The following is a 19,783-nucleotide window of genomic DNA, read 5'->3' as shown; positions in this document are numbered from 1 at the left end:
TATATATGAAATTAACTATCATCTTTCTTTCGTCCATCTAATTTTATAATGTTATGAATGATAAAAACACAATAAAAAAGATATCGTTTTTCTTGTTGAAGATTATCTTCTAAAACTCCAAAAAAATATTTTTATTATTATCAATAATCTATTTTTATTTTATATATTTTATGATTTATAATGTTATTAATGATAAAACACATAATAAGGGGTGATTTTTTTTATTAGTTCTTGCCCATTGCCTTATTTCAAAATGCATTTTTGAAGTATTCTAATATCATCATTCACATGCCTCCTCTTATGGATACATCAATGAAAAAACTTTAGTTTTCAACATTCTCCTTCAGCCAAATCTTTTGAGGCTTTAGCCATAGAAAGTTATATCTCATGGGTGATAAACAAAAAAATTGTGTTGTACAATCCTCTTAGGTAACTATCTACTGATTGAGAATTTTCATGTTCTACCTCTTTAATTTGTCCTTTGCTATTTTGATACTTTCATCAAGCTTAATTACACACATGTACCATGTTCCACTTCTTTAGTTTTTACTTAACTAAATAAAGTAAGCTTTTCCTTCAACACAAACGCACTCTAAGTCTATACTTGCATAGAACACCATTATCTTTCAGCAACACATCACAATGACCAGATAAATTTCCTTTGTAACCCTTGAGCACAATTTTGGCAAGTCTTAACCATTCCTTTAAAATTATGGACATGTCCAACTGACTCACAGTAGACATATCACCACGATACCAAGTGTAAAGCAAATCTATTACTTACAAGTTACAAGTCAACAATAAACTCCTCAAACCTGAAACTACCACATCGATCTCTCTTCATATATATGAAATAGGTTAAAATATGTTAGTGCTTTTTTATATATATCCGAGTTTTACATTTGCTTCTTGATAAAAAAAAATTATTTGTTTTTACTCTTTAATATTTAAATTTTTTTGACAATTTAATATTAACGTGTCCCTTACGTTGACGCATCACGATATCACATATGTTATTACATATGCTCAAAGGATGAATTTGTAGGAACAAATGCAAAACCTGAAATTATAGGAGCAAATGCAAAAACCTTAAAGTTACACAGAACAAATACAAAGCATTAACTCATCATTAGAGCACATGTAAAACATAATGACGTATTAATTTAACAGACATATCAACACCAAATTAACATAAGCTAACGATAGAGATCTTTGATAAAATTTCAAATATAAGGAAACAAAAATACAAAAAAAATTCATCAAAAATAAATACAAAATTTCAATATATATTAAAAAAAACATATCTTAAGCCTATGAAATATGATGTTGTCCCTTCCTTTTCCCCCTCACACTTAATTGATTTAAGCCTCCTGCTACTCATCACTCCTTTTGCTTGCTCGAGATCAACAATCTCCTTCCACAACTTTTTTTTTTCAGATAATTCACAAGGGTTGTACGTATTAAGAAAACATATATTTTTCTCCTCACCCCAACACCCACTAACACTTATACAGAAAATGAATTCCGTAAAACATATCCTTAACCTCGAAAATTGCATACATCCATATCATAATTAGTCCTTCCATTTTTCCTTTAGGTTGTATAGAAGCCCGTTTTTTACCACTTTTACCTCGACATTCCTGAACAACCTTCTCCGAGAATGGTATGAGAAAGAGGATTTGTTAGTTTAGGAAAACTATATATAATTGTTGGTTCATGAAGAAGCAGACCCTCTGTACGTATCAAGAATGGATGGAGGTGTTGGGGGTCTTCTTCCTCGAATCAAGATACTTCTCATTAAATGAGATAAGGGGTACAAAAATATATATGAATAATTTTTTGTGCTATATTAATTTTTATTTAAATTAAATTTATAGGACAATTAAATTTTAAATACCCATTTTAAAAATATTTTTAACTATTTTTCTATATAAATTATACATTTTTTTTCTATTTTTCTTTGTTATATCACCTATTTTTATCTCAAAATTCTCTTTTTTATATATTTTTCTTAATTGCAGAAAGAATCGTAGAAATATTCTCTTTTCAAAATGTATTCTTTTTAACTCAACTTTCACATATTGAAATAAGTTACTTATATTGACAAGAACCACAAATGACCAGGTTGGGCCTGTACTCCAAACAAATGATTTTTTTTAGGGTTTATGTCTTGACTAATTCAAATTGTTGTCCATACCACATACATAATGTAAGATATTATATCTTTAATTTGCAATGGCTATCGAGTAATCCTCTAGTAAAAAGGTTGTGTAAACTGCAACTTGTTGATTTCGTCACCTTGTCAGTGACATACTGACATTATTCATATATAAATAGCTCAAGCTAAAGGAACGGGTAGTAGATAAGCCCAAAAAAATTAAAGAGGACTTCTTTTTTTATTAATTTGATAGATCAATGATCACAATTACATCACACATGGCCATCTTCCAACTTAAAAGTAGAGGAAAACTGGCCCCTTAGGCAAAACACGCACCACCATAATCATATTACATTACATTCTTAATTTACATACAAAATAGAAGGTTTAATAATCAAAAAGAAAGAAAATAAGGAGCAAATTAAGAAAACAGATGATGACGATATATATCATAAAATAAAACAAGAAACTTGCTTGGTTTGGGTCTTTTTACCCAACTTGGTTGACCCCGAAAATCAACGATCACGAACCGTTGTATCCGTTTATTTGAAGGGAATGGCTCTGATTACAACTTGGTGGTAAAGTGCCGCAAGAGCTGCACCAACGAAAGGTCCAACCCAGAAAATCCACTGTATAACAAAAATGCCAAGGTTAGAGTGCATCATCTCATGAAGAGAGTAAATATTCATATTCTAGAGAGAGAGATTTTAGTTAACATACGTGATCATCCCAGCCAAGGTCTTTGTTGAAGATGATGGCAGCACCGAGACTACGTGCAGGGTTAATACCAGTTCCAGTGATTGGGATTGTGGCCAAGTGCACCAAGAACACAGCGAACCCAATTGGCAAGGGTGCCAAAATCTGATCATTTCATTCATACAAAAACATAAAATCATCAGTTACATGAATAATATATATATACACGAACTTATTCAATTTAATTTTTTGCATGCACATACAGGGACGTGTGAGTCTCTAGCGTTACACTTGGCATCGGTGGCTGAGAAAACGGTGTAGACAAGAATAAAGGTGGCAGCCAACACCTGCATAACCATGACGGTTACCATCGTCTTGGCTCTGAACCGCAGTTCCAATTGGTTGCCTCTCTGAGAATTTGTTGGCTCCCAATGAAACATTTTGCTCCTTTCCCTCCATTTTTCTGCTCATGATGGGGTTTGGGGATTATTTATATGCGGACAAAAAATGAGAATTTGAGTGGGTGTGGATCCCTAATAATATGTTGTATTGAGTGGAGCTTTCTTATTTTAATTCACAGTCGGAAGGGTATGATTGGGCCAACAGACAATGGTACACTATAACCACGCATTTCCCAGGCCCACAGGGGCATGTTTTCAGTGAGTTGCACATGCACATAATATACATCATGGAATTCGATTTGGAAAGAAATTCACCCCAAGTTTTAATTCAAGTGTGAAATTCCAAAATGTTTGGTAAGGGCATGTACTAATATTTTTTTTTAAAAATAAAATTACACTCATGCCCTTTAATGCTTAGTAAAATTATATTTACTATTTATCCTTTATAACATTATTTTGACATATAGTACACTTTTGATAATAAGAGTATGGAAATTTTATATTTGTTATATATTTTAAAAGATATGAAAATAAAAATATGCATTTTTATTTTTTTTATAAGTTTTTAAAAAGTATTTTTGGTTATTATTGATTTTTAAGAATGTCATAATTTTTTATGGTGTTTTCTTATACAAATTTTGATTAAAAGGAGGTGGAAAAGTAATATTTTTAAGGGGATGTTAAAATTTGTTGTTTAATACACATGTAATTTTATTTTTTTATTTAAATTGTTTTAGATTTTAAAAAATATTCTTAATAATATTAAAATGTAACAATTTTTTTTAAAATACCCAAAAATAATATTATCATGTTATATTTCTGAAAATGTAAGCAGCGTGAAACAAACAATTCCTTAAAATTGAAAATATTTCCACGACTAATAAAATTATTATCAGATTTCTTCTTTCTCAAGCCGCAAAGCAATTAGAATATGGTTGGCATATGGCTGTCCATACTATTACAAAATGACCCTTCTACATTGGTTAAAACGTTCCTTCTACGTCGGTTATAAAAAACCAAATGTTGATTCTCAATTAGAATAGTAGAACGTAACGACCTCTGCATTTCATATATAAAAACCAAATGATTTGTGATCACCTAGCTTAACAAACCATTTTTTTTAATTAAATAAAAAATAAAGATTAGGAGTTTTTCTTCATCATTGTGCTCTGGCAAGAGTTTTTCTTCATCATTTGGTCTCTGTTTTTGTGGTGTTAAAAAGAAAGAAACTGATCGGGAAATAACTTTTTGTTCTTCACATTTTGCTTTCCTTTTGAGTGAGGGACCAGTATTCCACTCAGGAAATTTTTGTGGAAAATTGCTTCCTCCATATATGGCTATCCACTTCTCATTGAATAAGGACTTTGGAGACAATTTATTTGTAAGGGCTCTTGTATTTTGTCACTGGAAGAATCGATTATCTTAAGAATAAAAATCTTAGTTGTCTCTTTCATTTGAGTGCATAGTATGCCTCAATAATTGAATAAATGAATATATACGTAAAACTTTTGGAAGCCGATGATCAATTTTCTTTGGCTATATACTTTATTAATATCGTTTTCGATGTTGACAAACTATTGGCAGGAAACTATTAAAATTATGTATTAATTCTTCACCATATACCATCTACTAAATGAGGACCACAAATTTCAAAATATTGTAATTTTTTTTTAATTAGAGGTGATATCAATCTTGGCGGTTTATTTTCGCTGTATGAATAAAGCGCAGTCGCACACTCATTAAATCACAGCTAAATAATAATATTATCCCTTTTATTTCTAATTCATTTTCCTTCATTCTTTTTTTGACATGATGAAATCTAAGTTGACTCTGCCGTATTATGATTTTCTTTTATTTGATTATTTATCCTTTTGATCTTGAAGGTTGAAGCTACAAAAACCATGTTCATATTCTTTTTTACCCTTTCTTTGCATATGCCAATTAACACGGTTCCTCAACTTGGATTTGCAGATAGTATGAGTTTGTCATAAATTAGTTGTAGAAAATGAGATTATAGAAGATGGTTTTGAAGGCAGTTCTTTGTGGAAAAATAAATCTCGGGAACAAGAATACAAAAGGTACAGTGGTTCTTCATCTGTCTTTCACTTTTTTTTGTTGATTTTTTATAACAGATTCCAAAAGGAAAAAGAAATTAAGTATAATGAGTACTAAAAAAACTTATTATTTAATAACACTGAACTAAAGATATTTGTGATATTGTAATCTACTACTTTCTTGTAATCATTGAAAGGATTTGGTGCATTTAAAATCTTCAAGTGATACCTTTATTTCAGATAATGGAAAGGTATAATCAATCATAGAGCTAGCTAGTAAATAAATAAATTGATATACATTACAATATGCTACTCCTTTGCTCGAGTTTTTAAAAGGATTGAGTAATTTTAAGCATTAGTTGATCCCTACTTAAAGGTATTTGCATTATTTGATAGTGAACCTTGCTATAATATTATATGTGAACGTAAGGAACATGACTTCCCCATTAAATTGCAGGGCATGAAAATATTGAAGTTGGAGAACCTTTGGACAACACGCTTTTGAAATGTAGTCCATTTCCAAATTACTGACATTTCGCTTCTAGGATTTAACATGTCATTGGTTGAGTTAACTTTTGCAAATTCAAACATCTTAAAGCTTTGACTCATAAAAGTCACTCACATTCCTTATATATATTGAATCCTGCCATCTATGATTTTGTTAAACGTTCCCTTAACGTTAAATCTTTCTTACTCTTGAAAAAGTATAGATAACAATCATCTTTCTTACTTATCGTTCTATATATTTTTAACACCAAAAATAATATCATTGTTGATTTTAAACTATACTGTAAAAATCTTCCGCTGCTCTTTTTTAACATTTTACTTTTCTTTCATCCCCCTACTCGCGGGAAGAAATGAGTGAGCTGGGCCAAGTGAGATCAGATTACGGCAAGATTGACCACCATAGATTATGAACCCCCTTCATTTTGGCGACCCACTAGACTTTTTGTGTGTGTGTGGGTATGTCATTCAAAGTATTCTTTTTGGTTATTGATAAATATACCTCCCTTAACTGTTGAATTTGTCCCCTTTTATATTTTTTGTCTCAATAATACCCCTTTCCAAAATAGCCTCTTTTGTGCAGTGTCTCCCAACAAAGTTAGGTTCAAATGTTGTCATCCAAACCATCTTGTTTTCTTTATTGACAAATGTTAGTTATTAAAATTTTAATTTTTATTAGTAGAAGAAATTAAATCCGAGATCTTTTCGTCTTTTTCTTTTTTTCTTAACCATTCAGTTAATCTTATATCTTCAATAAATAAAAGTTGTGTTGACACAATCAAAAGCAAGACAAAGTGAGGAGCAAGATTGAAGAACCGATGACGCAGCAATGTTGACTAAGGAGGTTGCAACACAACTCAATGCAATGTACATACAACACAAAAACTACATGGTGCCCTCACGTAAAAATGCTAAACACAATGACATGAAAAATGTGTATAAAAAGTAATAATAGAAAGGATAAGGAGTTAAATTTGTGTTGACACAAACAAAAGCAAGATAAAGTGAGGACCAAGATTGAACAACCAATGGTGCAACAATGTTGAGAAAGGAAAAGTTTGAGGTTGAGGTACTATTGATTGTGGTTATAAATGACATCATAGCCTTGATCATGGTGATGACATTTGCATGGTCCAATATGATTTTTTATGCAGGCTTCCGAAAAGTTATTTTTGGAAGTGTAAAATTTTCAGCAACAGTTAAGGTGTATTTCTTCAGGAAATTTTTTTATCAATACCCTTTTTTTTATTACAAGTCCTCCTTTGTGTGTACTGTTGGGCCACTCAGTTTGGAGACTTCGTTCATCTTCTGGCCTCTATTATGGGGATGTGTTGGAGAAAAAAAACATGATACTTTCTACTATAGTTATAGGTCACTAATCTACATTGTTTATATATATATATATATATATATATATATATATATATATATATATATTCTTTTGTCAAAGTACACAATTGTCTGGGTTGTTTACCTTATATTAGTAAATATTTATTTTATAATTTAAAATTTATAAAAATATATTATTTATATTAATTTTATTTTTATAAAATAAACTATTTACTTTAGTATCTATTAGGGTAAAATTAGATTTCTTATATTTTTTAAGATTTTATTTTAATGGATGAATGTAATTTGTTATGTTTGTTTTTTTATAGGTAAGTTGTTAAGTTTGTTTTGTTGTTGCATAAAAGGGTTTGTTTATATATATTTCTTTTCTCTTTCTCTCTAGAAAAGCAAGTAAACAATTTAATTTCTTTCTCTCTAAATTTTTTCTCTTCCTTTTCCTTATTTTTTAGAGCAACAGAGATTCGGGAACGTTTTCTCTTTAAAGATAGTGTTTCCGCGCTTCAACTCAAGTTAACAAAATTTCTTGCTTAAATTATTTTTCTTTATGCTTATTGTATGATATAATGCATTGTTGATTCATGTTTTAGAATTATTTTACTGTTATATTTTAGTTTAAGACTTTATATTTTCTTCTCATTTATTTATTTTATTTTACCCAAGAAATTGAAATGGAAGGAAAAATGGATCTTTATGTGTTAAAAAAGTTACAAAATTCAAGAGTGATGTTTGTCAGGGTCTGGAAGTAACTAGAAGTCCTACTCCTACAGTATGGCATTATAGTTCAAAGGAATAATAAAAGGGGGAAATGGGAATCAATACAAGAACTGCAAACACAAGTTACTTCATCATTCCCGTATACTGAAGCGAAACGATAACTCACAGGTCTCTGTCTTTGGATTATCAGAATTCCACGATGTTGTTTTCTTTTCTAAAGGTTGGATGGATAAGTAACATGTTTTTACCCTTTTTAACACGACATAGACATTATCATACAAATAAATACAACATCTAATTAAACCTGTCTAAATCATTCATTACATATCACCTTATTATCCAAACAAAAAAAACTTATTATTTTAACCTAAAAAATGCACTTTTAAAATCACTATCATCCAGTAATTTTTAATTACAAAACACGTATAAAAGAAACACGGTTTCTATAAAGATAAATAAAGAAATTAACAATATGGCTTCGAGATCAAATTCAATTCATTTTTAAAATATTGAACTGGAATATGCTGAAGATAAAGTACAATAATAATTCTATAAAGACTTAGTTGTCCTGTTGGAGCCCGTCTTTTTCCTTACAGTTTTTCTCCGTGTTGGATGCGCTTGAATGTTGTGTTGGACATTATCTGTCGTAGCAAGTGGCAGGATTGAAGTTATCTACCTTAGCAAAACCCACATTCTAGTTTGAGCTTCATGCTTTTAACTGCTTATTTTTTTTCTTGAAATATAAATAATTTCAAAATATAAGTCGCTCTCGTATAAAATATAGTGTTTTATATTCTATTTTCCAATAGATAATGTTAATCATCTTGGTAGAAAAACTTTCCTAGAACTAGAAGAACGTAGAAACGTCTAGAATTTAACAATCTAATTTGCCCTCTTAAAAGTCCAAGGAATATTTTTGTAATGCTGTGAAACCACGCTTACTTTCCTTTCCTACCTGTTTCTTCAGCCGGTGGGTATTTTTTTTATTTTTCCTTGGTTGGTGGGAAGGGATGGAGGTCTAGTTGGATTTTGCTAATAATATAATCTAATAATCAATATTTTGCTAATTCCACTTTCATAAAAGAAAAAGAAAATTTACGGTAAGAATAGAATGAAAATACAATAATCATGTACTGTGACTATATGAACCATGTTCTGATCTTAATAGGCAGACACTATGGTCTGTAATGTAACAACTGCAAGATAATAAGCATACTTTTAACATGCTAGACATGATGGTCATTTTGAGTTGTTAATATTATTTTAGTCTAGATTATAGGTATTTTTTATTAAAAATAATTATGTTGAAATTAAATAAGATCATTATGTATAATAATTCTTACATAATAATCAAATAATAATTCTTTTTTCATCTTAAATTGTATCAAATAAATAAATTATTTAACAGGAAACCTGAAAAAAAATAACAACGTGGAAGCAGTTGTCCAAAAATAATTTGTTAAATATTTTACAACGATCAGGACCATTACAAAATTTAATCCACTATCCCTTAAAAGAAAAAATGAATTTCTAGATTGCGTCTTTTGTTTTTTTTTTCTTCATTTTTTTTGACGTGTAACACTATCAAACTAAACTGAATAACATTATCCATCCATAAAGAAATTTTCACTCTGACCATCGTTTTTGTTTTTTTTTTTTTTCGTTTTCATATCCATTTGTTATTATCGTTATTATCCCACAGGTATCCAAGAAAAGTCTTGGCGGCATCCAAGCTTGGAAAATACGTCGGTTCAAGGAAAATCTGAGTCAACGAGTCAGCCGAGTCGCAACTCAACCCAACTCGGTTACCGTTAGCCTCTGAACTTCCCATCACCACCGCCAACACCTGCTTATACGCGTAGAAGAATCTCTTCATCGCCGCCTCAATCGCCTGCATCGCCTGCAACAAGTGAACCTTCTCGAACTCGCTCTTCGAAACGTAGAGCTTCATCGCCGCCTCTTGAATCCTCGGTCCTCCCTTCGGATCCACCTCCACCTCCAATATCTCCGGCACCTTGTGCCTCAGATCTCTGCACATCTTCGTCAGTTCCACTAACTCATTCGATCTGAAGCAGAACGATGCCGTTTCGCCGCTCGAGGATTTCACCGAGAGTTGATTCTTTAGCCTCAAGAAATCGTCCGGATCCATCATCAGGTGGAGGTCCTCCACCTCCGCGAGAAGCTTCCAGATCCTCTCCACGGCGTAGCAGTCCTCTGCTGCTTTCAGGAAGGTTCTGGAGAGCACCGCGTCCGCGATTCTCTCCAGAACCTTCCGCGACGCGTGAATCCACGACTCCGCGATCTGGTGCGTGGCGTGCACCGCGTGGTTCTCGTGGTTCTCCACGCGCTCGTCGTACGGCGTCGTCTTCAGCGCGTGGATCTCATTCGGCTTGCACACGAGGTCGTAGAGCAGGCTCGGCTTCCCCGCTAGGTTCGGCTCGCCCAAACCAAGCGTGTAGGAGCACCTCCTCATTTGGCATTCCACGGAGAGAAGGATCCTCTGCGCCACGTCCCTGGATTTGTACCACGTGGCAAGCCGAGGAAGCAGGCTCGCCTCGCTGTAGCTTCTGCTCACGCTGCTATTGCTGCTGCTGAGATCAGCGGTTGGTGCAGTGCCACGTGTGTCGGAATTTTGTTCCTCTTCTTCACAAAGTATGGCAATGATTTCAATTTGATGCATGATGAGAGACTCTATCCGGCGAGTCCATTCTCTGTGGTTGGAGTAAGGTCTGGGATCGGAGAGAACAATGGAAAGAAAGCGGAACGTGATTTCGAGAGCTTGCAAAATTGGTTTTAGAATCGGTTCGTTGTTCCAATTAGGAAAATCAGTGGAGTTCCAAAGCTTTCTGAGTTGAGGAAGACGGAGATAGTAGTCGTAAGCGGCGCAAACGGAAGGAGCGGCGGGAGAGATATCTGTGGTGCGGAAGGGTAGTTGCAAAGAGGGTAAGGACTTGTTGTCGGAGAGAGAGAGTTTTGGTGTTTTGGAACTAGGCATCTTTGATTTCCAATGTAAATCAACCATTTTCGTAGAAAAATAAAATAAAATGATTGATTTTTTTTGTTTGGTTGTTTTTTTTTCAATGAGAGGGTGGAGAATTGGTGTTTTTGTTGTGTGGAATGAATTGAAGAGGGAAGAGGGAAGAAGGAAGGGTATTTATATGAGATGAAGGAGAAGAGTTGTGGCATGTGAAGTTTGAAAGAAAGAGGAAATTAAGGAGTGGATGGGAATGTTGGGTTGGGGAGCATGAAGAACGAGGAATTTGAAAGTCGCGGTGGTTTGAAATATGAATTTACGGAAAGTAGTAAGTAATTAAAGAAGGGATAAGGAATATTATTTTTTCTATAATTCTCTTAGGATGGCATGTACATGAATTAAGGAAAGGAGGTAATAATAATAATAAAATATTAGATGGGAAAGGGGGAGGAATGGTGGAGCGGCACACAAAGATTGAAGCTTATCCATAATAATAATATATCTAGACGTAGATACAATGCAACTATGCAAGGACTAAGAAGGAGTCCCGTGTCCGTTTACTTTGAACTGTCAAGGAGAATATTGGAATTGGCATAATAATCTAAAAATTTAATTAAAATGACTAAGTAGTGAGATCGTTCAAGTTAGACTTTTCAGGGCATGCACGCGTTTGGAAGTCAACTGTGGTGTTTTGCCAACAGCCACGGTTTGTTTTTTTTACAATATGTCTTGATCCTTCCTAGTTGGTTATCAATCAGTCTAATTTAATTGATTAGATATAATGTATAAGTTATTATAAATTTTTTAAATTTATTTTTGATTCTATGAATAAAAAAAAACTGATGCCCGATTACCATATAGTATAACAGATGGATTTTTTGTTTCTTCATTTTTGGATATTAAGCACAATCCATTTCACTTGGAATCCATGAATAATATACTAAATTTATTAATACTCGTTAATTTTTAAACTAAAATAGTATTTTTTTTTTATAATTTTAGAAACTAATTTAACTAGTATTCATAGTTGTAAAATTATGTTGGTGAGTTACTCTTGAATCCTTTTTTTTTCAAGCATCACAATTTTCCTGAATAGCCGCATGAACACACTTTTCTTTTACTTGTTCTGATCGTCTGAGGCATTTGGAGCTAAACAGTAGTACAACCTAACTCAACACACTTTGAATCTAGATAAAGGGAAGTGCAATACATAAAAGTACAGTAATAAACAAGTCTTAATTATTGTTAGTTGATGACTTCCGGTCTTATGATAAAAACTACTTTTTAATCTGATTTTAAAAAATAATTAAGCAATTTTACCCTGTGGCTCCCATATACACTGGTTTTCAAATTCGGAAACTCATCTTAAGTACCCTCAGTTTTAACTTTTAAGTGATCTGCATGAAGGATTTCTTTTGCCAGAAGCATGCACAGTATTTACTTTATGGAAAATGTTAGTTAGTGTATTTAGAACATTAATTTAGAAACTAAAAAATATAAAATTATGTTATTTATGATTTTTTATATTCTTCTATAATTTTTATAATAAATATTTTATTCTTTTAATTTTTTTAATCAATATCTAAAAAAATACTGATTATCTACCTCCTTTTTCTCAGTTTATACGTATCTTGAACTACATTGTGGATATTGGATACTGTATGTTTCCTTAAACAGTAAGAAAAATCTGGAGATCAATAGACATAGACTAGATACGTAGAATAGGAAGGCTTATTTAATATTTAGTGCTCCTAAGTGCTTTTTATTTTTTATTTCATTTATATTGGGCGCAGTTGAATGAAGCCGTGATTAGTAACAGAATTTGAGAAACTTGGCAATTTGGCCGTGCTTTGTGGGAAAACGACTGCGGCTAGTCCACATCCAGTCATTCTAGTTTTTTTTTCCATAAACCCAGCGGCAACCAACTTTTGCTTAAAACTTACCGGGATTCATGCCTTTTCTTAAATATTATTAAGATTTCATAACATTATGATTTTTTTTTCTCACTAAAAAGTATCGGTGGAATTCGCTAACTTTTCCCAGCGTCACATATTGCAATTGGAGCCACTTTTCTTGTTTTATAATAAAGAGAAAAATTATTCATTTTCGATGTTAGCATGTCTGAACGAATATCATAATATGGTAAACTAAACACTTCATAAACGTCCAGTGAGTTGTATAAACCTTTGATTGTGAGAGAACTATTGTTCTTAGTTTTCTGATTTTGCATTATCCTTATACTGTTTAAGTACATACAAAATATGAAAATGATCAAGAACTTATTTTGATTTTCTTATTCATTGAGCCTAATATTTAACCTGTTACTAAAATAAATTCTTTCAACCTACCTATTGAGTCTAATGTGAATAAATTGTCTTTGAAACTCGAGGTGAACGAAATTAATAATCACCTTATCTTAAGTTGTAGGAAAGTTGGGGGGTGGGGGGTTCGTTAATTATTAATATGTTTTCTCTTCGTTTTTAAGTTTTAACCCGCTTTTGTTGTTTCTATACACATCCATCGGTACATTGCAACTTGCCCAGCTCTATAAAATAGAAACAAAATGAAAAAGAAAGGGAACGAAACCCGTTAAAAATTAAACGGCTACAAACAATTGATGAAAACCCATTTATTATCCCTCCCCAAAAAGAAACTTAAAATAAAACAGCTTATAGAAGATTGAACAGCAGAGATTTTCTTCCAACCATATCTAACTATCCATGTCCCACAAATTTGTTAATTACTTATTACTCTGACTATCATTCCTTTTTGTCATCTGAAAATGACGCTTCCATTATTCCAATTTGATCTTTCTCTTTTGCAGCCTTGCAGGGGTCGATCCGTTCCATTTTTTAGTTTTGTAATATTACGAAAGGGGAGTTGATTTGTTTTAGGAGCAATTTATTAGTGTTAAATGACTAACGTTTCTTATTTAATAGCTAGTAAGATTTGAATTAAACATGTTTGTGCTTATCGACCAATTTAATTGAAATAAAATAATTGGTACATATTATTGGTGAAAGTAAATAGTACTAGTAAATGGTTATTGACAATAATTTCAGCAGAATTATCAAAGACGTGCTGATGCACTCACGCTGTCGGCGAAAGGTAGACAGATCAGGTTGCTCTGGCGGTGCTCAACTGCGCCATAGGATGCTTCCACGTGGCATGTTTGCTGTAGCAAGAAAAAAAATAGTTAAACAAGAATACTACAAACAGATAAAATGTTGGGTAAATAGTTTTAAAAAATGTTAACTTGTGTCTTCAAATTAAAAATATTGGTTAAGAAACTTAAAAATATAAATATTTATATTAGGAGATAAAGAATTATGTTACGCTCTCTAATGATTTATGTAATATATATTTTTTTATTTTTAATTTCTTAACAAATGTCTCAAAGGTACGGATTAATATAATCCATAATTAAATTTTTGTTTAAAATTATAATGTGTTCACAAATTTGTCCCTAAAAATATAAAATTTAAATTTAGTTTTGAATATGTGAAAACTACGATAAAATAGTTTTGTATATAATTTAATGATAATTTAATTTTTAAATCTTATAATTTAATGTCAAATTAATTCTTAAATTTTATAATTTATTGTCAAATTAGTTCTTGTATATTACAACTTAATAATAAAATGGTTTAAAAATTTTAATAATATGAGAAATTTGTCACATTTTTTTATATTTATAAACTAAATTTGTATAATTTATCCTTAATGAACTAATTTATCACCACATCATATTTTCATGAATTTAATTATTTATTATAAATAGTTTAATGAAATAAGATTACGATGTACGATTCACTTCATGGATTATGTCTATTTAAGGAAAATAACTGCCTTGATTTTGGAATGAACGATTATGTATATATATCTTATTTATATTTTAACACTTTATTTATAAGCAATGATAAGCTTTATCATTCACTTGCATATTTATTGTTTTAGTTTTGCTTCAAATAATTTAATTTTGAAACGTCATAATGTAAAATAATTATACTATCTTTTAACAATGCATTGTTGTATTATTAATGAGTATGAGAAAAAAAAACACAAGACATCAAATGACTTGTAATACATCATCGATTTATAATTAAAGAAATGGTTATCAACGAGTTAATTTGAGTGGAACTTAATATAATTAATCAATATTTTACATCTATAACATGATAAAAAAAAAAGTATAAACACATTTTTTTGACATTTTTTTAACACACTTTATAATTGAATAAAAATTATGTATATCTCACTAAATGTATGTAGTGAGTCTCATTTCTAAGTCCTGTTTAGTGGTTCTATATTCCTAAAATGGTAAGACTTGATTGAATTTGAACAGATAATAAATATAGCGTTAAAAAAAAGTGTGCTAGAGACCGGAAAATGTATATCTTATTACACTCTTCTTATTATAATAAGAAAATCTTCCATTGATATGTATTTATTACATTATAAAAATATATACATTGGTAAACAAGTGGTAAATCTGATCGAAATTTAAGTTTATGTGTTTGGTTAAACTTCTATGAACTTAATTTTAGGTGATCGATCTTCGATTTTTATAAAATAGATTTAAGTTAAAATAAGTTTGAAGAAGTGTAATTTATATTTAGAATCTCTTATCTCAAATTTGGACTTTTAAAATCAAGCCCAAGTCCAATGAAAGTTGGGTTATTTTAGGTTTTTGACGGGTTAAATTTTTGGAAGCTAAGTCCAAAGTGTTAAAACTAGAAAAATGTAAATGTAGTTTATACAAACAAGTTTAAACTTTAAAGTGTGAAAAAAAAACACTTACCTTAAGACGAATGAATTGAAGTTTATTAAACAAACGAACGAAATAAATAGTTGCAAAAATTAGAATAAAAATTTCTGATTATTTGTTTATTGCGATTTTGATAAGGATAAAGGAAGAACTAAAGAAGATTTGGATGGATGAATAACTGAAAGCGAAAGGCGATGTATGCTTATTTGACCCGAAGGGCCGTCAAAACGTGTTAATGTTGATAGAAATCAGTGCATTGGGTAGGTTTGCCAATTTGTTGGCAAACAAGCATGTTTTGTGGCGGACTACATGGGAAAAGGTAATGGATAAAATTAGAATCAATGAATGAATACTATAGGCTAGCCGCAATCTCGTACCATGTCAGATGTCATTTTATCATTTTTTTTCCTTCACGAAATTATATATTAGTTGCATATTGCATTTGCATACATATAACGTGTAGTTGTGTAAATCATGTTGCAAACTGCAAAGGATTCAATCATAATATTAAGAAACATTTACTATGCTGTAGTATTGTTTTCATAATGATCTAAAATTTCCTTATTGATTTTTAATTCAAACATATTATATAAAGTTATCTTTATTTCCTCAAACAGTATTGCAATTCATTCATTATTCTACATTAATATTGATACTATACGTGATATAATACTAAATAAGTATTATTCTTCTTTTCGTCTGATCTTTCAAAGAAAGAAAATGTTGGCGTGAGGGATACCTAACTTGGCCCCATGATTCATGACCCGTGGGATCATGGAGGATAATATTTATCCCCGTCAGAGTTGTAGTTGATGAAATAATAGTTTAATGGATAGAGATAGCATGATAATATTTATTTTCCTTTTTGTCTCACAAAAAATAAAACATATTGTACTGGTCAATATATAATAGATAATAATTATTCATCTCACTTACTTATAATTAGATAACTTCTCATTTTAATAATTGATAAACTTTATTATTATAAATATATGGATACATTACTGGTAATTCATCTTCCAATTATACGTTATTTTGATTATTCACACAAGGGAGATCCGATCCGTTAATGGAAATTGAGGTGGATAACAAATCGGAATTTGGTAAGAACAGATAGTATTATGGATATATGATAGAATCCTAGGTTCGTCGTAATTGGGTATACGATTCATTATATATATATATATATATATATATATATATATATATATATATATATATATATATATATATATATATATATAAAATATCAAAAGCCAAATAAAAGCAACAAGAAAAAGTTGAAGAAAATTAGAAAAGAAAAGATAGAGGGATAGAGGCGTGCGCTTGCAGTCGAGGTTTGGTATCTAGTCTTAGGTTTGTGTTATCAGATATCGGCCCATATCATAAATATTAAGATCTTTTTCGGGTTTTCTATAGTGTTTTTTTATAACCAATCTATAGTATTTTATTTTATATAATAATCAATGTATCATTCAACAATAAATGTAAACATCAATCTTAGTTAGTGGAAATTCAAACTGTTATTTATTATTTGGTTTGATGAGAGGTTAGTTTCTTTTATTAAAGTTAACTCCCATAAATATATTAGTCTATTTTTCTTTTGTGATTACATTAATCTTTCAATGATATAATTTCAACTATTGAGTGTCTGGAACAAATGGTGTGAGATTGCTCTAATTTAATCAGAGATTTTAGTTTTAAATTTTATGTGCCAAAAGAATACAAATTTTAAAAAATAAATAATTACAACTTATTATTCTTATTTTGATATATAAAATTAGCTATTAAGTTTGTATAATTAAATTTAAAAACTAAATATTTAATTAATCAAATGGTTAAATTTTTCACAAGACATGGTTAAATATAACTAGGATTTCTGTACCCAAAAAAAAATGTAACTAATATTTTTAAAATTTTTAACTTTCTTTTTTGGTAAAGTTATAGTAATAGGAAGAAATAATAATATTCTATAAAGTATTCATCATGTATTTGAAAAAGAAAAAGTATTTTGTGACAAACGTAATACTTTAAGACGCGTCTTATATTTCTGCAATTACATTATTTTAAAATCTCTAATTAATTTGGAAAATAAATTTCAAGTTTTATATTTGATATTCAATAAATTTCTTCTGCAACATCAAAAGATATACAGGGTCCCAGGCCCTGTGTGATTTGGTGATATTGGATGGTATTATCTCCAAAGTCCAAAGTGTTGGCATGGGTGACATGTTATTTGACTGCTACATTCTCCATCTATAACTTGGCTTCAGAATTCAAATGTAGCCGACGATGACAATGATTTTATGCACACTTTTGGAACCCACGGATGCAAAAGCATTGCGCTCCATCTCATTTTCAATCATTTTCTTTCTTCCCAGTTGGCAGTTGGGTGACACAGCCCAGGGATGTTTCTAGCTCCACCACCACACTAATATTTTACTTTATATCTTCTGGTGTAACACATAATATTCTCATGTATAACAATATATTGTTAATTAATCTTTCTGTTAATTTATAAGATTTTTTTCTAAAATTTATTTATTCTATTTTATTAGATTATTTTTTAATATTTAGATGTATTAATTTTTTCCCTAGATATCCTTAATTATTTTCTCTCTAAATATTAATGAGAAATAATTAAGTAAATAAAGAAATAGAAAATAATAATTTAATAATAATAATAATATAAATAATTAACATATCTAATGAAATTATCTAAATTAAATACTTTTATTAAGGGATTTAAATGAATTGAAAGAGTCTTATAATTAAAAAAAAAAGAATTAAGTAAAAATAATCTCTTTCAGAATTAAAATGACTGTTAATATGAAGATTCTTATATATATTATCAGTCATTTATAAATTATGATAAATGTAATTTTTAATGTTGCTATTAGAAAATTAAAGATTATTTTACATTGTAATTGTATTTAGATTACATTGGAAAATGTATTAGAAAAAAATTAAGAAATCTTTTATTTTCATCTTTTTTTTTTCTTTTTCAATCTGTCGGATGATGTAATTGAACTCCAAATGTTTAGGCCCATTCCTTCACCATCGAAGAGTATCACTATCTGTTTTAGGAAAACTCGCTGGATAGCATGAGTAGAATAAGACAATTGAGCACTTATTAGATCATTTGAATCTTAGATATATAATTATATTTAATATTTTTAAAAAATATTTTTTTTGCCAATTATAATAATTTTGTCCAACACTCCAGTACAATTGAGATGACTAAAATATTGTAGGATTATCAGAACAAGAGTAAAATAGTAAGACTAATATGAAATTGTAAAGTAAATAAGACCTATAACAAAATAGCTACTCAGCTAGTCATTCTCTTTAATTTTCTTTATTTTATTTCATCAGTTTGTCTCTCCTGTATGTCCATCTAGTCGTGATATAATGAGTAATAACACACGACTGTGAAGTGTAGTTAGAAACTATATAGCTAATTTATTTTGATAATATTTAATCTAATTTAATGCTGTTTATTATTTAGGTAGAACTTGACAAATAAAGTGAAGTACGTGAACAAGGATATATAGTTTTGATTTAAACAATAAAAAAAAAATACACAATTTCTTACCGTTGGTATACATTTTGTTTTCCTGCCAAACCTTGGCAAATGGCAATTCAGTGCAATGCCCTCGTTTGACAGTTTTCAAAACTAGTGCAGCTATGAGTTTGTTTTGTCCACAAAATAAATTATCAATTTTCTATAAATAAAGGTACGTTGATTTTTTTTAACAATATTTAATCTAGTTAAGATCCCACTAATTCTGTAAAGTGCAAACTGATTATATAAGGTTGATAAAGCAAGGTGTTGGTTTAAAGCAATGATAAATGTGGAATCGAGACGTAGTTGCAAAATTACTTATACAACGTGTTCATACTTGATTTTTTTGGGCATGGTCTATTTATTAGGTCTCAATGTGGGTAAGTTTCCATTTGGTTAATTAGTGAAACATGTCTATGAGGTAAACTCATACCAGTGTATTAATTAAAGGTCTCTATTCTCTAAAATGAATATATTCTGAAATTCATGACCTGATCAGAAAGGAACTAAAAATCGCATACTTTAAGAATTAAGATGCATATTCAAATAATTTAAACAATAAAAAAAAATCAAACATCAATCATGCATATTATAAACAA

At 30.2% G+C, this 19,783-nt stretch overlaps 2 protein-coding genes across 2 annotated transcripts; both read right to left on the bottom strand.

Moving 5' to 3' along the window:
• Positions 1–2,377: 2,377 nt before the first annotated feature.
• On the bottom strand, positions 2,378–3,429 carry LOC100806988 (probable aquaporin PIP-type 7a). Its single transcript, XM_003552430.5, has 3 exons — positions 3,118–3,429; positions 2,879–3,019; positions 2,378–2,787 (listed from the first exon to the last, which is right to left on the bottom strand). The coding sequence occupies exons 1-3, from the start codon at positions 3,292–3,294 to the stop codon at positions 2,701–2,703; spliced, it is 405 nt and encodes a 134-aa protein (XP_003552478.2). The 5' UTR covers positions 3,295–3,429; the 3' UTR covers positions 2,378–2,700.
• Positions 3,430–9,518: 6,089 nt separating this feature from the next.
• On the bottom strand, positions 9,519–11,164 carry LOC100802892 (nematode resistance protein-like HSPRO2). Its single transcript, XM_003552422.5, has one exon. It carries the CDS (start codon positions 10,897–10,899, stop codon positions 9,544–9,546), a length of 1,356 nt encoding a protein of 451 aa, XP_003552470.1. The 5' UTR covers positions 10,900–11,164; the 3' UTR covers positions 9,519–9,543.
• Positions 11,165–19,783: the final 8,619 nt, after the last annotated feature.

This window comes from Glycine max, chromosome 18 (genome assembly GCF_000004515.6).
Source record: "Glycine max cultivar Williams 82 chromosome 18, Glycine_max_v4.0, whole genome shotgun sequence".
Classification (NCBI taxonomy): Eukaryota; Viridiplantae; Streptophyta; class Magnoliopsida; order Fabales; family Fabaceae; genus Glycine; species Glycine max.
The sequence above is the reverse complement of the archived record's forward strand: the minus strand, read 5'-3'. Positions and strand labels throughout refer to the sequence as shown.

Coding starts and splice junctions, on each gene's coding strand:
- LOC100802892 (XM_003552422.5), bottom strand. CDS start 10,899: ATGGTTGATTTACATTGGAAATCAAAGATGCCTAGTTCCAAAACACCA.
- LOC100806988 (XM_003552430.5), bottom strand. CDS start 3,294: ATGTTTCATTGGGAGCCAACAAATTCTCAGAGAGGCAACCAATTGGAA. Junction 3,020..3,117: donor CTAGAGACTCACACGTCCCT/GTATGTGCATGC, acceptor TGAAATGATCAG/ATTTTGGCACCCTTGCCAAT. Junction 2,788..2,878: donor ACCTTGGCTGGGATGATCAC/GTATGTTAACTA, acceptor TTTGTTATACAG/TGGATTTTCTGGGTTGGACC.